This window comes from Poecilia formosa, unplaced genomic scaffold (assembly GCF_000485575.1).
Source record: "Poecilia formosa unplaced genomic scaffold, Poecilia_formosa-5.1.2 Scaffold339, whole genome shotgun sequence".
NCBI lineage: Eukaryota > Metazoa > Chordata > Actinopteri > Cyprinodontiformes > Poeciliidae > Poecilia > Poecilia formosa.
Genome location: NW_006800278.1, coordinates 355,125 through 374,545, shown reverse-complemented (window position 1 = coordinate 374,545; position 19,421 = coordinate 355,125). Strand labels below are relative to the sequence as shown.

Here is a 19,421-nt window from a genome sequence, read left to right as displayed (position 1 = left end):
GAATTTCTCATTTTTTAGTATTTTAGACATTTTTTCAACTATTCCCATGTTTTCTATATTCTGATAATCACCTTTTTTTCTTAGTCTGGTTCCAATATGGTGTCATAAATACGGAGCTCAGAAAAAGTATTTTTTATTTTATTTTCCTGCCTAAAATCTCCTAAAGGAGCAAATTTAACAGGTCCTGGATGCGTTAACGGGTCCCAGCGGACGGCAAGTGATGAAAGTTACAATCGGTGAATTGTAACAAAGACTGGATTTTATTTAGAGTTCGTTCTGATTCTGGTTCCGATCCGGTTCTGGTTCTGGTCAAAAGCTGAGGGAGAAGGCTCTGTAGGACAGGTTGGTGAAGACGTCGATCTTGCTGCTGCCGCCGCCGACCGTCAGCACCTGGAACACCAACACACCTGTCACCAGGTCCCGCCCCTCACCCTTAGCCCCGCCCCCTCCGCGGTGCGTTCAGGGTCTCACCCGGTGCTCAGAGCTCTTTGTGTTCAGCTGCAACGTGTTGAGGCTCGGTGGCGTGCACGGGATCTGACCTTTGACCTCTCCTCCCAGAAGGCAGTGGGAGACGAAGGCACCGTCGCCCACAGCGAGTATCTGCACACACACACACACACACACACAGAGTGAGGCTGCAGCGCGGCCTCCAGCCTGCGGGGGTGCTGTGTGTCTCCTCACCATGTCCTGGTGGAAGGCGGCCCGGCGCTGGCAGCCGCTCAACGGGAACACCGAGGTCGGCGACAGCGAGCGCAGATGCCACAGGGACAGAGACGGGCCGCCGCCGCACAGCTGCATTGCCATAGCAACCGGTCAGTAACATGAAATCACATCTGGGTCTGCAGCTTCAACGCACAACCTCTTACCATCCAATCAGAGTCCGTGGTCAGGCAGCTGATCCACTTCCCGTGCTGAGGCCTGGCACAGCTCTGAAACGAGAGGTCAAAGGTCAGCAGCTCTGAAAGAAGAGGTCAAAGGTCAGCTGGTCAAAGCTCAGAGCTCACCTCGTACTTATGAACCTCGATGCAGTGGACGCTCTGCCCCGTCCTGCAGTCTGAACGACACACCATCATCACCACCACCACCATCATCATCATCATCAGAACGGCCACACGGCGGCGCCGCCTGCTGCTCACCCCACATCCTTACGGCGCCGTCCTCGCTGCCAGACAGAAGCTCCGCCTCCCGCTCACGTATGCACACGCAGTGCACGTAATCCGTGTGACCCTGCAGGGTCGCCTGAAGGGGTCAGAGGTCAGAGGTCTGTCACATGACCAGACATCAGCTGCAGAAGAGGACGAAGAAGAAGAAGATGCACCTTGAAGGCGCCGTGCTCCAGGTCCAGGATGTGGACGTTGTTGTCCCCCGCTCCGATCGCCAGGCTGTCGTCCTGGAAACACATCGTCGTCATCATCATCATCATCAAAAAGGTACAGCCAGTCAGAGGTCAGAGGTCAGTGTGTGCTCTCACTCGAGGGTTGATGGCCATGGAGTTGATCTCTGGAATCTCCAGACTGGACCTGAAGGCAACAGAGACGTGAGACAGGAAGTGGAGAACACACAGACAGGAAGTTGAGGACTCGTCCTCACTTGTAGTTCGGCCTCTTCGTCCACAGCGGCTTCACGTTCTGATGAGACACAAAGGTCATCATTTAACTCTTGACCTTCCAGCTGCTATGCATCAAGCTATGGCAAGATGTTAACAGCCATAATCAGACATTTCCTTAAAAACCACCTGCAGATTTTAAACCACCTGAAACACGTACTGTCATTGAACGCACCACTTTCGGCTCTGTTGGTTTCTTTCTTGTGGGAGTTTCACCACTTTCACATCACTGACATGTTGAACTGATTTTTAGTTTCTGTACCAGGTGGGTTGAATCTGTGCTGATTTTTGGCTCTGATGGCTTTCCGTAGTTTCCGTACCTTCTTGATGAGTTCGGTCCAGTTCCAGGCGCTAACCTCGCCGTTCCCTGCGCTCAGCAGGACGGAGTCGGTGGACAGCAGACTGAAGACAGGACCTTCATGAGCTGCAGAGGACAGGCAGGATTCAGAGACTCACCAGAACCGGACCAGAACCGGACCAGAACCAAACTTCTAGTTTATGCTATAAAACATTTTTTTTAATTCATCCGGGGAAAAAACTAAAAGTTTGGTGAAAATGCCATTTCTTTTTTGTTGCTTGATTTAAAATTTTCCAAGTTAATTTGTACCCGTTGACTTGTTTTAATAACACTATGAAAACTCTCCAATATCACAGATTTTTGTTGCATAAAACAATAATCTGCAGGTTTTCTACTTTAAAAAGTTATTTTCTGTGTTTATCTTGACTCAGGTGAGGCTACAGGTGAGATTTGACAAATTTTTTTATAAATCAAGCACGCTGCTCAGTCTGGCAGGCCTCACCTGTGAACGTTAGAACAGGCTTCTGGTTGGCCGCCGTGGCGTCTGGACTGAGAGCCGCAGCCAGGCTGAAAACACAGCGTGGTGACAGGTGTGAGCTGCAAGCTGAGGACAGGTGAGGGAGGTGGGTGCGTTTGTTTCGTCTCACCTGAACAGGGCGATCTCTCCATAGTTGTTCCCAGCCGCCAGGAAGCGGCCGCAGGGAGAAAAGCTTTGGGAGAAAACCGACATGTGGAGGAGCTGCAGACAGAGAAGACGCCATGGCGACGAGTCGTTAGTTAAAGCCAGTTGGAGAGGATCAAAAGTCACCATGGTAACCTTAAAATGTTGCTTCGGTGAAAACTTTCAGGAAATTATTAAAAACAAACACATTTATGAATCTGATATCTCAGTCAGCTTTTCTGGGTAACCCTGAACCTCCTCAGAACCAGAATCAATGTCTTCAGTCAGAGGCTTCTACATATTCGCTGTGACACAGACTGCTACAGGAGATTCTTCCTGCTCAGAGCCGTCATCATCTACAACAGCTCTGAAGAACCTGATGGGAGTAAAGCAGCATTCAGTTTCCCTCTGGGGGAGCAATAAAGTACTAAAGGCCCATCTTAAAACGCGCATGCTCAGTTTTCATTTGGCTCTAATCAATCCCCTGCAGAAACAATGACCCGGGAGGTGGTGACCTCTGACCCAATTCAAACTATTTCCTGTTTAAAACACTCTAAACTGATCTAGAGTCAGCCCGAATTAAACGCCACACCGAACCGAATCTGATAATCTTTCTAATGTTTCATTTGATATCTGGACTTTTAATTAATAAGGAAACAAATCTTATTTTTGCTTAATTTAAAACCGAGTCCTTTTCTTCGTGAAGAATAAAACTTATGCGCCCGAAAAAGGAGAAAATTAACAGAAATTTTCACTATTAACCTTTTAGCTTCTCAGCTTGTTAAAGAAAGAATTTCAAAATATTTTAATGCTGCTTCTAAAACATGATGAACAGAAACAGCGCAGCAGGTTTCTAGCGTTTCCGTCCCTGAACTTCCCAGAGATCCCACGGAAACACGGAGGAATATTGACTGAAACAAAGTTCACCTCTACGGGTCCCATCCTGGCCTCTGGATAATCCTGGTTCTGGAAAAACTGTAGGAAAAACAAAGAACTCAGGAACAAGCAGGAACCCAAACGGAGCCACAGGAGGGAAACGCACGGCCACGACGCTGGAATATGACGTCACCGCCACAACACGGCATTCTGGGACATGTAGTCCAGCAGCGGCCAGGAGGAGCTCAGAAACTCAGAACCCATAGTGGAACCAGAACTTTACATATCTTTGAGGCGTACTGGTATTTTTATTTTGTGTGTGTGTCTGTGTGCGCGTGTGTGTGTTTATGCAAAGGGTCAACTCATCAGTTTAGAAGTTGAGAACTACCTGAAATTTACTGCAGATTTAATACGGTTTGAAATATGCGCCTCCTGCAGCTCAGGGGTTTGTTGCTGCTGCTGTTGGTTTTTAGATTATTCTGAGTTTTTTTTTCTCACCTTTCTCTTTTCTTTGTTGTTTTTCCATCATTTGTGTTCCTCTGTTATTTGTGTTTTTGTTGTGTTCATTATGACTGACTGTTATAACCTCGGCTTGATGTGTTTTCCCTTTGAGTTGGGTGTGTTATTGTTTGACCACACAGAGGGCCGGCCCAAAACACAAGCAAACTAAGCTGGTGTTTAGGGCCCTTAAACCATCAGGGGCTTCCCATTGATGCTTGCTTTTTTGCTTATACTATTGATGTACACTTTTCACATTTGTTCATTGAGAATGAGAAGATAATTACATTTGTTGACATTTTCAGCATTAATAAATTAAAGTATATATTATTTTACAGTGACATTTAAAGGAATTATCTTCATTGTTAATTGTGTTGTTACAATCTAAACATTGAATTCTTTAGATTTGAGTTTGGTTTGTTCACAAATAACTAATTATCTGTGACTGCTTTTAGGGTCAGTCAATTAAACGGAGACCTTTTTAATAAATATGTGTTAAAACTGTTCATTAACTGGAAGAGGGGCCCCACATCAAATTCAGCTCAAGGCCCCATTCAGACCTAGGTCGGTCCTGACCGCACAGATTCATTTACATAATTACCAGACTAATATCTGAAGATGTTTTCCTTTGAGGCGGGGTTCGGTTCGGTTTGGACCTTGATGCCGCGGAACGCTGTCATGTTTGGGATCATGCGCCGCGCCGCTCGGCTCGCCGCGCGCGGCAGCGGCAGGAAGTGTGCTGCTGAAGCGGCGGCGGGGGGACACAGCAGAAAAAGTCGGAGGGTGAGCAGGAGGAGAAAATAAGCATGTCTAATCTGTGAAAGGTGCACAATCTGCGGGTCCAGGCCGTGCATCCTTCTGCTGGCGGGCGCAGAGGCCAATCGAGGGGTGAGTTTGTGGCGGAAAACGGAGGAAAGCCGATGTTTTCCATGAAAGGGGGGCCGCGGTGTGTTTGTCGGGATCTTTGTGTAGCTCGGAGCTAGCTGCGCTGCCAACCGCGGTTAGCTGCTGCAGCGGAGGCAGCTTTCCGGCACTAAATGTGAAGGAAATTCCGAGACCAGCCTCCAAGATGGACACGCAGCTATGCGGGACTGCTGGACGTGCGTTTTTCTCTTGCTGTTTGGTTGTGCCTAACTTCCGCTTTTCTGTTTTCTCTCATCGCGGAGATGCTAATCGCTAGCCAGGCGCTAACCGTTAGCTCGGCCGAGCATCAGCTCCCTCCTCCGCCTCCTCTGCTCTAAATATCCGTTATTTGACTCTGAAATGACCGCGGGATACTCTTCCGGAGTTCGGCACCATATTGGGTCGGTGGACTGGGCTTGGAGCTCGGCTGGACCAAAGAGGGTCTGTGTTTGTGATTAAAAAGCGAGCTAACCCCGTTAGCTGCGGTAAAATGGCTCGGTGTCGCGGCTGAAAGCCATTTCAGATATTCGTGGGGTCTCAGTGGGAGTGGGCTGATGGCTGCAGGTGGCGCCCCGCATCATGTCGGGAACACTCGGTGCTCCGCCGCGCCGCGCCGGCCGCCCCCCGCAGCGCAGCGGGTGACGGAGCGCGGCTCCCCGCTCAGACAGGAAGGTCCGCGGCTGGAAATGTCGGATCGCCCCGCTTTGTCCGGATGGACTCCTGCCGAGGCCGAACCGGGGCGGGAGGAGACGGGCCAAGGTCAGGCGGCCCCGGGCGGCTGTCTGGGTCCGGTCCGGCTCTGTTCGGGCCAGGAACCGGGTGGGGAACCGGAGCAGCAGCGGGACCGTTAAAGCGGGTCAGACCGGGGGTGTGTGAACGGAGCCGGGCCGTTCCGGTCGGGTTGAGGCCTCAGCAGGTTTGTTTACATGATGAGCTGAAGGGAAAGTTGTGATTGGCTGCAGCTCAGCTTCACACCTGAACTCTGAACCCGCTGCTGCAGCATCATGCTGAGGTGTGAACAGTTCCCTGGAAAACCGGCTTCTGGGGTCATAAACCGGACCAGAGCCACCATGCCAGTATCACCGGGTGTCAGTTGTTTGGTAGTAGGCCCGTCGCAATAAACAATAAATAAAAACTAGCTCAGTAATTTCCATTTTCATTATTTATCGTTTTTCTCTTTCTACCAAAATCTGAATGATAAAAGTCTTCAGTCTGGTGTTTTGGTCTCAACTCTCCATTTTTTTCTTTATTTTGGATATTTAAAATGTCTTCCAGTTCTCTTGTTAAATGTTAAGTAGATTTTTTTTCCATGAATTAATCCTTTTATTTCTGTTAATTATGATGGTTTTCATCAAAAATTAGAATATTACATCAGACTGATAAAAAGCTGGTTTTAAAAACAGAAGTGTGGATTGATGAAAAGTGTGTTTAATACTTATAGACTATTTCAAAATGTGCTTTTAACAATAATGTATAATAATAATATCAGCTTAAATATGAGTATAAATAAGTTTATTGGTGTTGGTGGTTGTCTGATTGGTTGCATCAGAAAAACTTGAACTTTTATTTTTCTAACGTTTGCAGTCGGTTCTTAGAGGATGCAGGAAAACCGTCCAGCTGTTTACACTTATCGGTTTTTATTGATTTATTATCAGCATGGAGCCCAAATCTGGACCAAACTCTGAAGATGGTTAAGCATGTAAACATTCACTAATAGTCTCTGTCATATGGACGTAAAGTTTTATCCTGATATCTTGTGATGCTTTTGTGATGATGATAAAAGTGACAATACACTGCAAAATCACAAAATCTTACCAAATATTTTTGGTGTAGTTTCTGGTGCAAATATCTTAGTACACTTGAAATAAGATAAAAATAACTTTCATTTTTATATTGATGAAAAGGTTTTATTCCTGCTGGCAGATTATTTCACTTATAACAAAACATTTTTCCTGATGATGGAATTAGAACGTTTTCATCAATATTGAGGAATTATTGACTCATATTTCATGCTGAAAAGTTACATTCAAGATATTTGTATTAGACATGATATTTGTGTTTTCTATAAATATTAGTATTTACTAAGGTTTTGTTTTGTAGTGTAAAAACTATTGATTGTTTTTTTAGGTAACTGTGTCTGGATGGCACAACAATTATAGCTTCACAAATTCAAATAACGCTTCTGAAAAACTTTCCCATTTGTAATGAGCGACTTTAGAACATCCACACAAAGAAGAGTGATTGATATCAATAAACTGCACACAGTAACTGTATTTCCTAATGTATTGGTATTTATTGATGCTTTCGTTAAACAAACAGTGGAGAAAATAATGAAACTATTGCTGATAAGGAAAGTTTTGTTTTTTTTTAAACTTCATTAAATGGAATTTATTGTGACAATGATAAATCAAAATTCTAATAAGAAATTTATTATGATAGATGATGATGGATGAATGCCCAGCCCTACTGTGGTTTCAACCATAAATAAGAAAACCAAAAGGTTTGTCTTCTTGTGAGAGAAACTGGAGGGACAGAGAGGACGTCCAGCTGAGTGGGATCTGCTCCTGTTTGCTGTTTTATTGTACATCCTGTTAACCTGCAGGCAGGTGAAGCGCTGATGGTCACATGACCCAGAACAAACACGGGCCGGGTCAACACTGGAACCGGCTGCTTCCTGCTGCTTCAGGCAGCGGACCAGTCAAACCCAAACTCCTTCCTCCTCTTCCTTCAAACAGGAACCTGATTTTAACTGGGCCAATATTGTCCCGTCTGGCTGCCACAGGATGTCCAAAGTGTGGCCCGGGGACCGTCTGCAGCCCTCAGAATGATTCTATGCGACTCCCAACAACAATCGCAGCTTTGGCCCAGCAGAGACACTTGAGAGAGATTCAGACACAGCTAGTGATGTTTTCACCAAGAGAAGAAACATTTCCTACAGTGGGAAATGTTATGAATAATTAATCAAGTTTTATGTTTAAAATCAAATTTCATAGTAAAACCAGCTGTCTGTGGTCTTATTGCTAAAGCTACATGGTTGCTAACAGAGGTTAGAACTGTGATTGATTTATACAAATAAACCTGCTGTATTACTGTCATTGTAACATCGAACGTTGTACAATGAAATGCAATTCTCCAGTGAAAAACAATGTCTCATTAAAAAACAGACTATGAATAATTAGACTTTTCCCTCGACAAAAAGTTAACTGAAAACTCAAATGGACATAAAAACAGGCGAGGTCAAACTGGCCAGTGAGCGAGCTGATGGCTGATGGGTAAAAACGGTTTCTCAGTCTGTCGGTTGTAGCCTTTAGCGATCTGAAAAGCGGTGCTTGTCTTTGCGATGTGTCTTTGTGAATTTCCTTGATGTTCTTGAAGCATTATTCGTTTCTGGTAGCTCTTTTTACTGTGCAACTGGAAACCATGCGTAGTGACAATAAACCACAGTAAATAACATTAAATATTGTGGAAATAAGTAGTTCACATTGCACACCCCTAGTACTAACCCTTGACTTTCCCAATAATTTAACTTGTAAGCAATTTCCATCAAAACTAAAGACTTCAGTGTAGAAATCAAGAGTTGTTGTAAGGTACTTTGGATTGGAAGCCGTGTGAATCCAAAAGTAACTATGTTCTTCTTCTCTCCACAGTGATTCCTCATTGGCTGGTGTGCCCATCGTCCCTTGCTGGCCCGCCACCCCCAAGGCGGGCCGTGATTGGCTGGATGTCCTTTGGTGGTGGAATATGGCCTGGAGTCTCAGCTAAAGAGCTAAGCAACCTTGTTTTCTCCCCTCCCCCATCCCCCCCGATACCCCAACCCTTCACTGTTCATTACTACGTTGTGAACCGTGACTCCTTCCAACTGCTCCGGGGTAGAGTACTATGGCAATGCATGATATGAGTCGTGCCAAGGGATTCCCCTGTAAAGAATGTGATATGGTCTGCCCGAGTACTCCAAGTCTTCTAGAGCATATGAAAGCACATTATCAGCAGGAAGAGAGCGGTCGTTTTGAGTGTGAACAGTGTGGACGGATTTACAAGCACGCAGCCAGCCTTGCCAACCATAAGAAGTCTCACGAAGTGGGTTCTTTCCAGTGTCCAGTCTGTACGCGTACGCTGCCGAACGCGGTAGCTCTGAAAAACCACCTTCGGATTCATACTCTGTCCCCAAGCAGTGCACACGCAGAAGAGGAGAACGAGGAGGCCCCTGAGGAGGCGGGCCACGACGAGAGAAGCTTTGGCCTTGCCCAGGACCTCTCGGATGGGTTTGGCCGTTCCCATCTGAACAACAGTGGTGTTGGACATAGTGTCCTACCTGGCCACGAGACAGACGACCACGGGAAAAAAGGCTCCCCTGAATCTGACGACGCCTGGGACAGACCGTTCAAGTGTGACCAGTGTGACCGAACCTATCGGCATCACGGTAGTCTGGTGAACCACAAAAAGTGTCACCAACAAGGAACTTTCAAGTGCTCTGTGTGTTTTAAACAATTCAGCAATCTGGCTGCGTTAAACAGCCACGAGAGGACTCACTCAAAGTTCAAGACTCCAGGGGCGACCATGGTGAGCAGCGGCGCTGGCAGCAGCCTCCACGATTCGGAGCGCAGTGCCGGCTCGCAGTCATCTCAGAGCGATGAGTCTGCCTCCTGTTTCTGCCACTTGTGTCAGATAGCGCTGCCGAACAAGGCAGACTTCCAGGAGCACATCCTGCTGCACAACACGGCCTCGCCCTCACTCGGACTGCCACGCAGCTTCCCCGGCATCATGCCTCACAATCTGAGTGCCGTGCGGTCCCCGGCTTACACACCGGCACTGGGTGACCCTCTGCCCCTACCCCCACTTCCTGCAGATAAAAGGGGCCCGTACGACCCAATTATGGGTCCCCCAGTCAACAACCCCATTTACACATGTGCATACTGTGGGGCTGGGCACCCAGACCTAGAGACTTTAAAAGTTCACTATCTAACCCATGATCCTCATCCACCGTCCCACAGTCAGGACAGCTCTATACTCAACTCGGACACACTCAGCTCTGGATCACAGGGCTCGGTGGCATCACCCTCTGGTGGCCGTGTACCTCAGGCCAATTCTCCAGATGACGAAGAGCGCCGCTTCAAGTGTGGAGAATGCGGCAAAAGCTATCGGCATGCAGGGAGTCTGGTCAATCACAAACGATGCCATCAGACCGGCCACTACCAATGCACCATCTGCTGTAAGCAGTACCCCCACCTGGCGGCACTACATAGCCACCTGCGGAGCCACAAGGGCCGCCCCTCCAACCAGCCAATTGGCAGCGACAGCAGCGACTGGCTGTCTCCTGAGCCACTCACTCTGGATTCCCAGCAGAGCTACGTCCAGGAGGGCAACACCACAAACACTCCAATCTCACTGCCAGGAAACCTTGGTGATTCCTCTCACTTTGTGCCGGATGGCGGCCATAGCAGCGGGTTGGACTCCCTAGAGTTCCATGATCGGTTTGACGGCAGCTCGCTTTCCCAGAGCAGCTCTACTCATCGACAGGCAGACAGACACGTGTGTGCCGACTGCGGCGAGATGTACGGGGATGTTTCAGGCATCAAGTCGCACATGTGTCCTCGCCGTGGACAGCAACAGCAGCCACCACCGCAGCAGCAGCAAAGCAACATGTCTAATGGCTTCATGGGGAACATGAACTACCACAGCTCCAGTGGGACATCCATTCCCTCCGGGAGCTCCAGCAGCATTAAAGAAGGCAGCAGCCAGAGACCCTACTCCCAGAGTGGGGGTAAGAGGATGGGCAGCAACGACAAAGACGACGACGATGATGGGGAGGTGTATCAGTGCTCGGTATGTGGCAATCATTATGCCAGCCTAAGAGCTCTGAGAAGCCACCTTCGCAGCCATGCCAATAACCCAATAGGAGCAGGACCATCCAATCTGGATCAGGACTGGAGGATGATCTGCTCCACCTGTGGCCAGAGCTTCTCCAGGAAGCAGGACCTCCTGAATCACCAGTTAATCCACGGCCCCCAGAGGCCAGACGGCCAGCAGCAGGGTATCACCGGCGGCTCAGCCAATGGCAGTGACAAGATGGATGGACGTAACCACATATGTGTGGACTGTGGCATGTTTTTTGCCGACCAACACCACCTGGTCACTCACTTGTGCCCTGGTAAGAACCGAGGAATGAATAAGTCTGGCCTAAATGGAGGCAAAGGGATGTCTGGCGGTGAAGGTGTAGCTGGAGCCAGTGGTGATGGGCGCAGGCCAATGGTTGATCAAAGTGACAAACCACACAAATGTGACCAGTGTGGACGAGGATACAGACACCCCTGCTCGCTCCTCAATCACAAGAAGTCTCATAAAACCGGCGTTTTCCGCTGCCTGGTGTGCCAGAAACGCTACTACAACCTGCTGGCGCTAAAGAACCACCAAAGGACCCACTTCGACCTCAAAAGGTACGCTTATAGTTCAATTTTAAATGTCGTGAAAAAGTGGGCTTAAAAAATGGGTGCTATGGAGAATTATATTACATCATCTGAAATTCCACAAGAAATCTCAAAACATATTAACTAATCTGTGAACAGTTAAATATGATCGCAAATGTCTTAAAAGCTAAACTCTGCAACTTATTTGAAAAATAAACATGTCTTTAGTTTCCAAAGACATCATGCTGTTTTTCAAAGAGATGAACAAACACTATGTTAATAGAATTGTGGGCTACACGCTAAACAACTCAACATCAAGCCCTTTGCAGCAGGCCAGTGCAGCTGCGCATTCTGGGCAAGGGTTAGGGATGCCGGAGCATTGATCATTTGATCGGTAGGATGGTCATGAAATCACCGGCAACCAATAATTGCAATGCCAATTTCCATTATGAGTTCTTATGCAGGTTTTTGCCCACACCTTTGGGTAAAGGGAAGACTCATGCCGGTCCACTCTTTGAGCAGTCCTGGACATTAAGGTCATCACGGTCTTGTTGTTGCTCAGTCTATTGTGACTGAGGACCACTGGTCTCAAAGGAGTCAGACCTCATCTGCACAGGATCGTTTACTATTTGCTAAGTGAAAAACTTGTTTGTTGTTGGCCTCACCAGAGACGTCAGCTACCAACAGCATGAGCCTCCAGCCAGAGAGGGTGATCAGTCAATCCACTTCCAGCCTAAGTGAGGTTTCCTATGTTGAGTTAAATTAAGCCGCAGGCTCATGTGGTGGTGGCCTTCCGTAATTTCTTTAATTCTGCATTCCCACCAGCCCGAGTTAACCTGCTTTAATCCAACTCCAGTGTTTCTGCCTAGATAGTTCATTTGGGCAGATTGAACTATGATGGAGACCAAAAAAGTGAACTCTGGTCCGCTTACAAACGTAGGTAAAATCTGAGGCCTCTCCATTTTTGTTCACATTTGGTAAAGAGGGAAGTTGTGCTCAGTGTCTTCTTCAGAGGTTTTTGTGTCATTTCTTTCAGTGGTTCTTGGTTCAGCGCCCTGAACTAAGGCGAGGGGGGACAGGTTGCTCAAAGGGTTTGGTTGGTTTGACTCAGTGCAGCATGTGAGAGAGTCATACCAACTGAAAATATAACAAATATTGTACCAGTCAAACCAATACCAAACTATCAGTTTCAACTCTGCAATTTTAACTCCCTCAGATCCCAAAGACTTTGGTTTCAGATCCTTCCTCTGCTGGGTTGAGTGGCCGTTGTTTTTGGTTGGGCCTGTAACTGGTTGTCTTCAGACCCATGGCTTGAGAACATTCTACATGATGTTATGCTATGTTACACTGAAAGATTAACTCTGCTTATGTTGAAATACTTGGCATGCCTTGGATTACGTGCCTTGATCCAGTTTAGACCAGGCTTCAGCTTGGACCTTCCAGATATGTTGTTCTTCATTCAGATGCAGCTTTGCTAACCTAAGTCCTGCTGCCGTCCTGTTTTAGAGAGAGAGAGTTTCTCTTTCAACTCTTCCAGTCATTCTGGTTCAGTGCCAATACCATTAACCTTTAACCTGCTAACTAAGGCCATTAGAGATGGAGCTCTGGGGTGTTTGGTCATTCCTGTCAGCTTTGGACTGAATCTGTTGGGATGTCTGCTGTCTGAGGTGTTTTTCTGTAGAGTAAGAAATGTCAAATTCTTTAGAAATGATTACCTTATTCTCCAGTTGTGGGATTGCTCATGCTTTTTAGTTACAAGCAATGTCTAGATGATTAAGAAAACCTAGTCAACACAAGCATCCATGTAGTGGTAGGACTTCTGTTAGTTTATTGTCTCTGCAAAAGTACACTGAATGCATCACAATGTGCAATTGAAATTGGTTGAAAGTAATGCTTTTTATGTTATTGTTTTGAAGAACTTGATCATGTTGGTTTAGCCAGTCTACTTTTTAAGATAAAAACATGGGTTCAAGAAAGTATCCTTGTGGAACCCCACAGGGAGTATTTCACTTACTTCTCTCTGCTAACAGTTGTATGTTGTACAGAATTTTCTCTTGTAGGAACATTGTGGTTGTTATGCGTCTCCTTCACGTTTTGTCGTCCCTGCTCCAGGCACAAGTGTGAGGAATGTGGCAAAGCCTTCAAGATCCAAAAGCAGCTCATCAACCACCTCCGTCTCCATGAGGAACACCGGGCCAAAGGTCTCATCCGGACCGGTCCCAACGGTTCCCGCTTCCCGCAACCTGGACCATCTCAAATGCAGACAATGAGAGCGGAGTCCTCAAAGGGCCCACTCATGGGGGTCAAGTACAGCCATCAAGGCTTTAAGAAGCCTTACTCGTCGGCCGGGACCTCCAGGCCCCAGAAGTTTGACCCTGCTGAAAGTGGGCGAAGACCTTTTGCCTGTGAGGAATGTGGAAAGACATACCGCCACGCCGGCAGCCTGGCCAATCACAAGAACCTTCATAAAATTGGAGAGTACCACTGCAACGTTTGCAACTCCACGTACCCCAACCGGTTGGCCATGAAGAACCACCTCCGCCTCCACTTTGCCCAGAAGAAGCACAACTGTCAGGAGTGCGGTAAAGGTTTTCGCACTCAGCGGCAGCTTGCCACTCACACTACAGCTGGCTTGTGTAAAGGCCCACAGGGCCCTGGGGCCCAAATGGACTTTGAGTGCGACGGCTGCTGCGAAGGATTTGCCACGGCTGACGAGCTGTCTGCTCACGACTGCCCAGCTCAGCACCTTCCTTCGTCTTCCTCCACTAGCAGCTCGGCCAACATCAGCATGGAGAGGAGTTCTGTGGACATGGACTCTGACGAGCGGCCGTACGCCTGCGACCTCTGCAGCTGCACCTACAAGCACGCCAGTTCCTTGCTCAACCACAAGCACACCCACAAGACCGGAAACTTCCGCTGCAACTTCTGTGACAAGCCCTACACCAATTATATGGCCTTGCGCAACCACATGCGCATCCACACACAGCGCAAAAAACACATCTGCCACACGTGTGGGAAAGCTTTCCGGTTGGCAAGGTTCCTGCGTAACCACCAGAAGGTGCATGAGGAGGGCGCCACGCCGTTCGGCTGCCCCAGCTGCGGGAAGAGTTTCCAGGGGAGGTCCGGTCTGGCCCGGCACCGCTGTGGGGACAACCAGGTAGGCATGGAGGTCAGGAGGAAGGCCGCTGCACCCCCAGGAGAGGGAGAAGAGTGTCGGTACACGTGAGTTCTCGTCAGTTGTTTGTGATTCTTCGAAGTTCGAACAAAAAGAAGTAGTGCAGATAAATTTAGGTCTCTACGTGTCTATTACAGGTATATGATCTCCAATCCGGCTTCCTTGGGACCATACGCGTGCCGGAATTCGGATTTTTCTGAAGTTTGGACAGATTGAATTAGAGACCAGATAAGTCATCCCCGTTTGCTTTCAGTTAGCATATCACACATTGTAGTTTGTAGGCTGCCTTCAATCATTCATGTTATGTTCAGATGTTGTTTACATGCTGTTTTCTTCTCTGACTGAAGCTTTCCTTTGATTGTGTCTGATCTGATGGCTGCTGAGCAGAATGAGGCTGCTGCATTTTGATGTTTGTTTGGGAAGAGCAGGGAGTATTTGGAGCTAGCTGCACTGCACATGTCCACACGTCGGCATTACCAACCGGGAATTTAGCGTAGCTGTGGCCGGTTCTTCCAATGGGCAGCAGACTCGCTCAGTGCATCCCTTTAGGTACCGAGGCAGACCGAGGCTGTGTGTGCAGTGCAGGAAGCAGCAGATACTTCCCACTTTCCTCCTGCTTGTGTGTCCATGTCCCCCGTCCACACAGCAGTCCCCCCCAGTGACCTGTGTAGAAACGTTAGCTGGTGCACCAGTTTGTAGAAAGCTCTGAGCCGGATTTCAGATCATATACCTGTATGTAAACTTTATCAGGTGTTGTTGCATGTCTGCCTCCCATCACTAATTTTTCTGTGTCTCTTCCCCGCCCCTCTCCCCTCTCTCCTCTTACCGTTTGTCTCTGCACAGATGTGATCAGTGTGGCCGCTCCTATCGCCACGCCAGCTCCCTGCTCAACCACAAGAACACCCACACCGTCGGCATCTACCACTGCGCCGTGTGCCTCAAGACCTATAACAACCTGCTCGCCCTCAAGAACCACCGCCGCATCCACTCTGAGACCCGTCGCCACCGCTGCCATGACTGCGGGAAGGCGTTCCGCGTCTCCTCACAGCTCTACAACCACCGGCGGGTCCACCAGAAGCAGCGGGAGCTGACCTGCCGGTCCTGCCAGCGAGCCTTCCCCACGCAGGCCAGCTTCAGGCTCCACATGGAGATCACCCACGGCCAGATGCCGCAACCCCGCCAGCCCAGACCCCAGCAGCACCGGCCGGGCGGCTCCCAGGAGCTGGGCTGGGGGTCGGGCCTCGACCTCACCCTCATGCAAGAGCAAGGACTCAATCCCGGCAGCTTGGCTAAAGGCCGCGGCCGCGAGAGCAACGATGAGGTCGCCAAGCCCCACATCTGCAACCAATGCGGACGCTCGTACCGCCACGCTAGCTCGCTGCTCAACCACAAGAACAGCCACAAGACTGGGACCTTCTTCTGCTCCTCCTGCCAGAAGGAGTTCCCCAACCTCATGTCCCTCAAGAACCACCGCCGCATTCACACCGAGCCCAAGCGCTACCAGTGTCCAGACTGCGGGAAGTCGTTCCGGGTGTCCACGCAGCTCATCTGCCACCGCCGGATCCACACCAAGGAGAAGCCTTTCTCCTGCCAGCAGTGCGACAAGCGCTTCTCCTCCAAGTCCAACCTGCGGCACCACATGAAGGTGCATTGGAGCGGCACCACGCCACCGCCGTCGGCCATGGCAGCGCCCAACTACCTGGGCATGCCCGGCGGACCTTTCGTGTAGTCTGAGTGGGTGTCCAGCGCTGACGGTGCCAAACCGTAGCTGAACCTTCGTCCTCCTCGGTGTGTGGTGGCAGTGTGTGTGAGGACAGATAAACACACACACAGACCTTCTGCTAACCATGCCTCCCTGCATGATGCCCCCCCACAGCTGCAGCACCTGAGCCTGACCCGGACTGTGGGGTCGTTGGGTCGCTGCTGGTTCCTCTGGTGGCCTTCGTCAGTGTTTTAAAGCCTTCTCACTCTGAAACGTAGCACGAGTGGAGCTTGGCCGTCGGACCTTCACCCCCTGCTGTCGGGCAGCAAAGACTCATGGGACTTTTTCAGACTTAAGACGTGTGTGTGTGTGTGCTGTAACAGAGAGACACTTCCTATTATCTGGTTCACACACACGGACTCAGAGCGGATGTTTTCTGTGCCAACAAGTTGTTAAAACGCATTTCATTCGCATTAATCAAACCACAGATACGTCTTTGTATCCAACACTGTCTGGATTTACCGTAACAAGTTTTCCTACTGCTCTTTCCTCCGCCGCTGACGCTTCACAGGAAGTTTGATGTTTGGTGCTGGATCAGTCTCAACATTCCTGGTCCAACCCTGAAACGGTGCAGATGCTGGAAGAACGTCTGTTTGCTGCGGTGGCTCAGAGAGCTCAACTTCAACTTTACAGATTTCCAGTTACAACTTTGAGCTGAACTGGGTCAAATTAAGTGAATTGGAGGAAAAACATCAGAAATTTAATTTTCAGAAAGAACAGCCAGCTTTTTACTTATATTTTTATAGTAGTGAGACTTAATTTAAACCTGTTAATTTCAGGGCCTGAAATTAACTTGCAACTTAATCAGAAAACTGGCAACAAAGTAAACATTTTCAGTTTAAAAAAACATTTTTTGCTGCTAAATTACTGACCAAGTTCTGGCTCTGGAGACTTTTCCTCCTCCACCAGAACCAAATCCGGGTTAAAGTCTGAAGTCCTGGTTTTGCTTCAGCAGCTTCTCCATTAGTAAATGTTGCGATGCCTGTTTTGCACCAGTAGAGGGCGACGATATTAAAAACCCCGCGCAGTTCTGGGCCACAGATGATCCGACATCAGTTTCTGAGATGAACTTCCATATACTGTTATAAATATCAGCAAAACGTTATTAATGCACACAGCGCATGTAAAAGCTCCATATTTAACCTTCATATATTTCTAAAAACATGTTTCTGAAAGAAACATTTTTAACTTATTACAGATAATTAACTTGTTTTTTAAACTTCACCCACAAAAACTGAACATAAAAACCATATTGGGGATAAAATGACGTGTTAAAAATTGATCATCTGAACAGTTCTTTGAGCTGATCCTGAAGATTCGGTTCCCTTCAAAGAGCCGGAAGTCCTATCGCTGGTCAGAACCCGGTTTACTCTTCATGCTAGCAGAACCTGACGGGCTGAGTGGATCAGAACCGGAACCGCACCGTAGTTTGCCAATCACAGCGTTTTTCTCAGATCAGACCAGAACCGGGTTCTGGTTCCGAATTGGACTGTGGAGTTTTTTTCTTATGAGTTTTTCTGAGCCCGATCATCTGGTTCTCCTCCGACTCGAACCGGAAATTCCTCCATGTTTGTCCTGCTGGCTGCAGCGCCACCTGCTGGCTAAACCATCAGAACCTGCAGTCCGTGTGTGTGAACTGGATCCCAAACTCTCATCTGCGGCTTTGACCGAAGGAAGCAGATCCTGTAGTAACTCATTTATTTATATGAAGCTGATTATTGATTATTGATGATTAACTCGTGTATCGGACCGCGCTAGTGTTTAGGCTGTGTGACTTTAGAGCCGTGTCGATGTGAAGCACCCCTCCGCTCGGAGCCGACGGACTCATCCGGATCCTGCCTTCTTCACCCCGTGACGTCACGCCGACTCCCTGCTTCCGGACGGACTTCCCGGCCGAGTCGGCGGGACGCCCGGCTCTGTCCCACTTCCTGTATTTATTGGTGTTTCTTTCCCGTTTCCCTTATTTAACTGTTGGAAGCCTGTGTGTGTCTGTCAGCGTGTCGAGGAGCACCGGTGCTAGTCAAAAAATAAAGTGAAAGCCGTGCAGTGACCGTCAAGTGCTGTAGGAGTCCATGTGATCTAGAACACAGAAATATCCCCATCCGCCGTCTGTCCTCCGACACTTCCTGCCTGCATCTCAGTAGATTAGAGAAGAAGAAAGTTTGGAGCAGCTGTAATCCTCCGTTTGAAGCTCAAACTTTGTTTTCATGCGTATATATGATGTAATGCTTACTATACACTTTTATAAACTATGTTTTGATAATTCATTTCTTAACAGAGAACTTGTCCATATACTATAACCCTTACTGCTGAGTACTGAAAATAAATAGATGAGAAAAAAATAATCAGTTTACGAGTCTGATTCCTGGAGAAACAGTCCAACAACATCCCCGACAATTGTACGGAAGGCCAGAAGTGTCACAATTTAATAAAAAAATTACATTTTAATTTTATTATTACATTATATGAATTCTGTTACACAACTTATTTTTTGTCTCATTGCAGCACAATATAGATTTCTCTGTGATGGTCATGGAGTGCAGTTTAACGTCAGACAAGAGTAATGGGTTAAATAGGACGTGCTGTTGCTAAATCCTGTATAAGATATCATGTATTTAATAAATTATTCATACTTTATAGTTACTCCACCTATTGCATATTTTGTTTTGTATGTTTTATAAATAAGAAGTAGAAATATTCTTTTGTTGGATTGTGGCACTTTTGGGTCTCCATACATGGTTCATGTTTTTCTCAATTTTGTGTGGAGCATGAAGAGTGCTAAATTATAATGAATACTTCTGAAATAATTAAACATTCTTTTTTTTAAAAAAAACTGGAAATAAATGGAAATGATATGTACCTCAAATGTTTTTCATTTTAAGAACTATATTATTTCATCATTTCATAAATGATTCCATATTCCTTTGATGAAGCACAAAATGGTGGGTGGGATGATTGGGAACACTGACATCTGATTGGCTGCTTCTGCAGAGACCCTGACGTCTCTTGGCTGCCTCAGACATAAAGTAAATTAAAATTATTATTTCTTATATTATTTTTAATTGGCACTCTTCACTCTCCACAGTTTTAGTTTCCCCGTGTTTCCATCAGCAGCTGCAGAGAGGACAATCCCAGGCCAGCCACACGGGGGCGTGCAGGAGTCGCATCAAATGTTGGTGACGTTATTTTAGAGCCGATCTGACGTTTCCAGTCATGTTGAATAGTTTTACTGCTTTGG

At 47.6% G+C, this 19,421-nt stretch overlaps 2 protein-coding genes across 6 annotated transcripts; one reads left to right on the top strand and one right to left on the bottom strand.

Moving 5' to 3' along the window:
* Positions 1–117: 117 nt before the first annotated feature.
* thoc6 (THO complex 6) lies at positions 118–3,650 on the bottom strand. The gene is made up of 13 exons (XM_007573852.2): positions 3,493–3,650; positions 2,552–2,643; positions 2,407–2,471; positions 1,927–2,030; positions 1,591–1,628; positions 1,472–1,520; positions 1,319–1,390; positions 1,137–1,239; positions 1,005–1,054; positions 867–929; positions 682–792; positions 472–600; positions 118–390 (listed from the first exon to the last, which is right to left on the bottom strand). Exons 1-13 carry the CDS (start codon positions 3,505–3,507, stop codon positions 310–312), a joined length of 972 nt encoding a protein of 323 aa, XP_007573914.1. The 5' UTR covers positions 3,508–3,650; the 3' UTR covers positions 118–309.
* Positions 3,651–4,639: 989 nt separating this feature from the next.
* si:dkey-89b17.4 (zinc finger protein 646) lies at positions 4,640–18,528 on the top strand. Of its 5 annotated transcripts, none has more exons than XR_001658891.1 (5): positions 4,640–4,827; positions 8,490–11,276; positions 13,359–14,468; positions 14,559–15,153; positions 15,265–15,356. XR_001658891.1 is itself a non-coding variant. In XM_007573851.2 (5 exons), exons 2-4 carry the CDS (start codon positions 8,722–8,724, stop codon positions 14,635–14,637), a joined length of 3,744 nt encoding a protein of 1,247 aa, XP_007573913.1. In that variant the 5' UTR covers positions 4,641–4,827; positions 8,490–8,721; the 3' UTR covers positions 14,638–14,649; positions 15,263–15,347. The 5 variants fall into 5 exon arrangements, 4 of the variants coding, with proteins under 4 accessions (XP_007573913.1, XP_007573912.1, XP_016517158.1 ...); XM_007573851.2 differs by having other exon boundaries at positions 4,641–4,827; positions 14,559–14,649; positions 15,263–15,347; XM_007573850.2 differs by lacking the exon at positions 14,559–15,153 and having other exon boundaries at positions 4,643–4,827; positions 15,265–18,528.
* Positions 18,529–19,421: the final 893 nt, after the last annotated feature.

Bases quoted from the DNA above. Each gene is read 5' to 3' on its own strand.
- thoc6 (XM_007573852.2), bottom strand. The intron at 2,031-2,406 runs GTGAGGCCTGCC...TGTCCTCTGCAG, and splicing joins GCCTGTTCTAACGTTCACAG to CTCATGAAGGTCCTGTCTTC. The intron at 1,521-1,590 runs GTGAGGACGAGT...TGTTGCCTTCAG, and splicing joins ACGAAGAGGCCGAACTACAA to GTCCAGTCTGGAGATTCCAG.
- si:dkey-89b17.4 (XM_007573850.2), top strand. From the start codon at position 8,722: ATGGCAATGCATGATATGAGTCGTGCCAAGGGATTCCCCTGTAAAGAA. The intron at 11,277-13,358 runs GTACGCTTATAG...TCCCTGCTCCAG, and splicing joins ACCCACTTCGACCTCAAAAG to GCACAAGTGTGAGGAATGTG. The intron at 14,469-15,264 runs GTGAGTTCTCGT...GTCTCTGCACAG, and splicing joins GGAGAAGAGTGTCGGTACAC to ATGTGATCAGTGTGGCCGCT.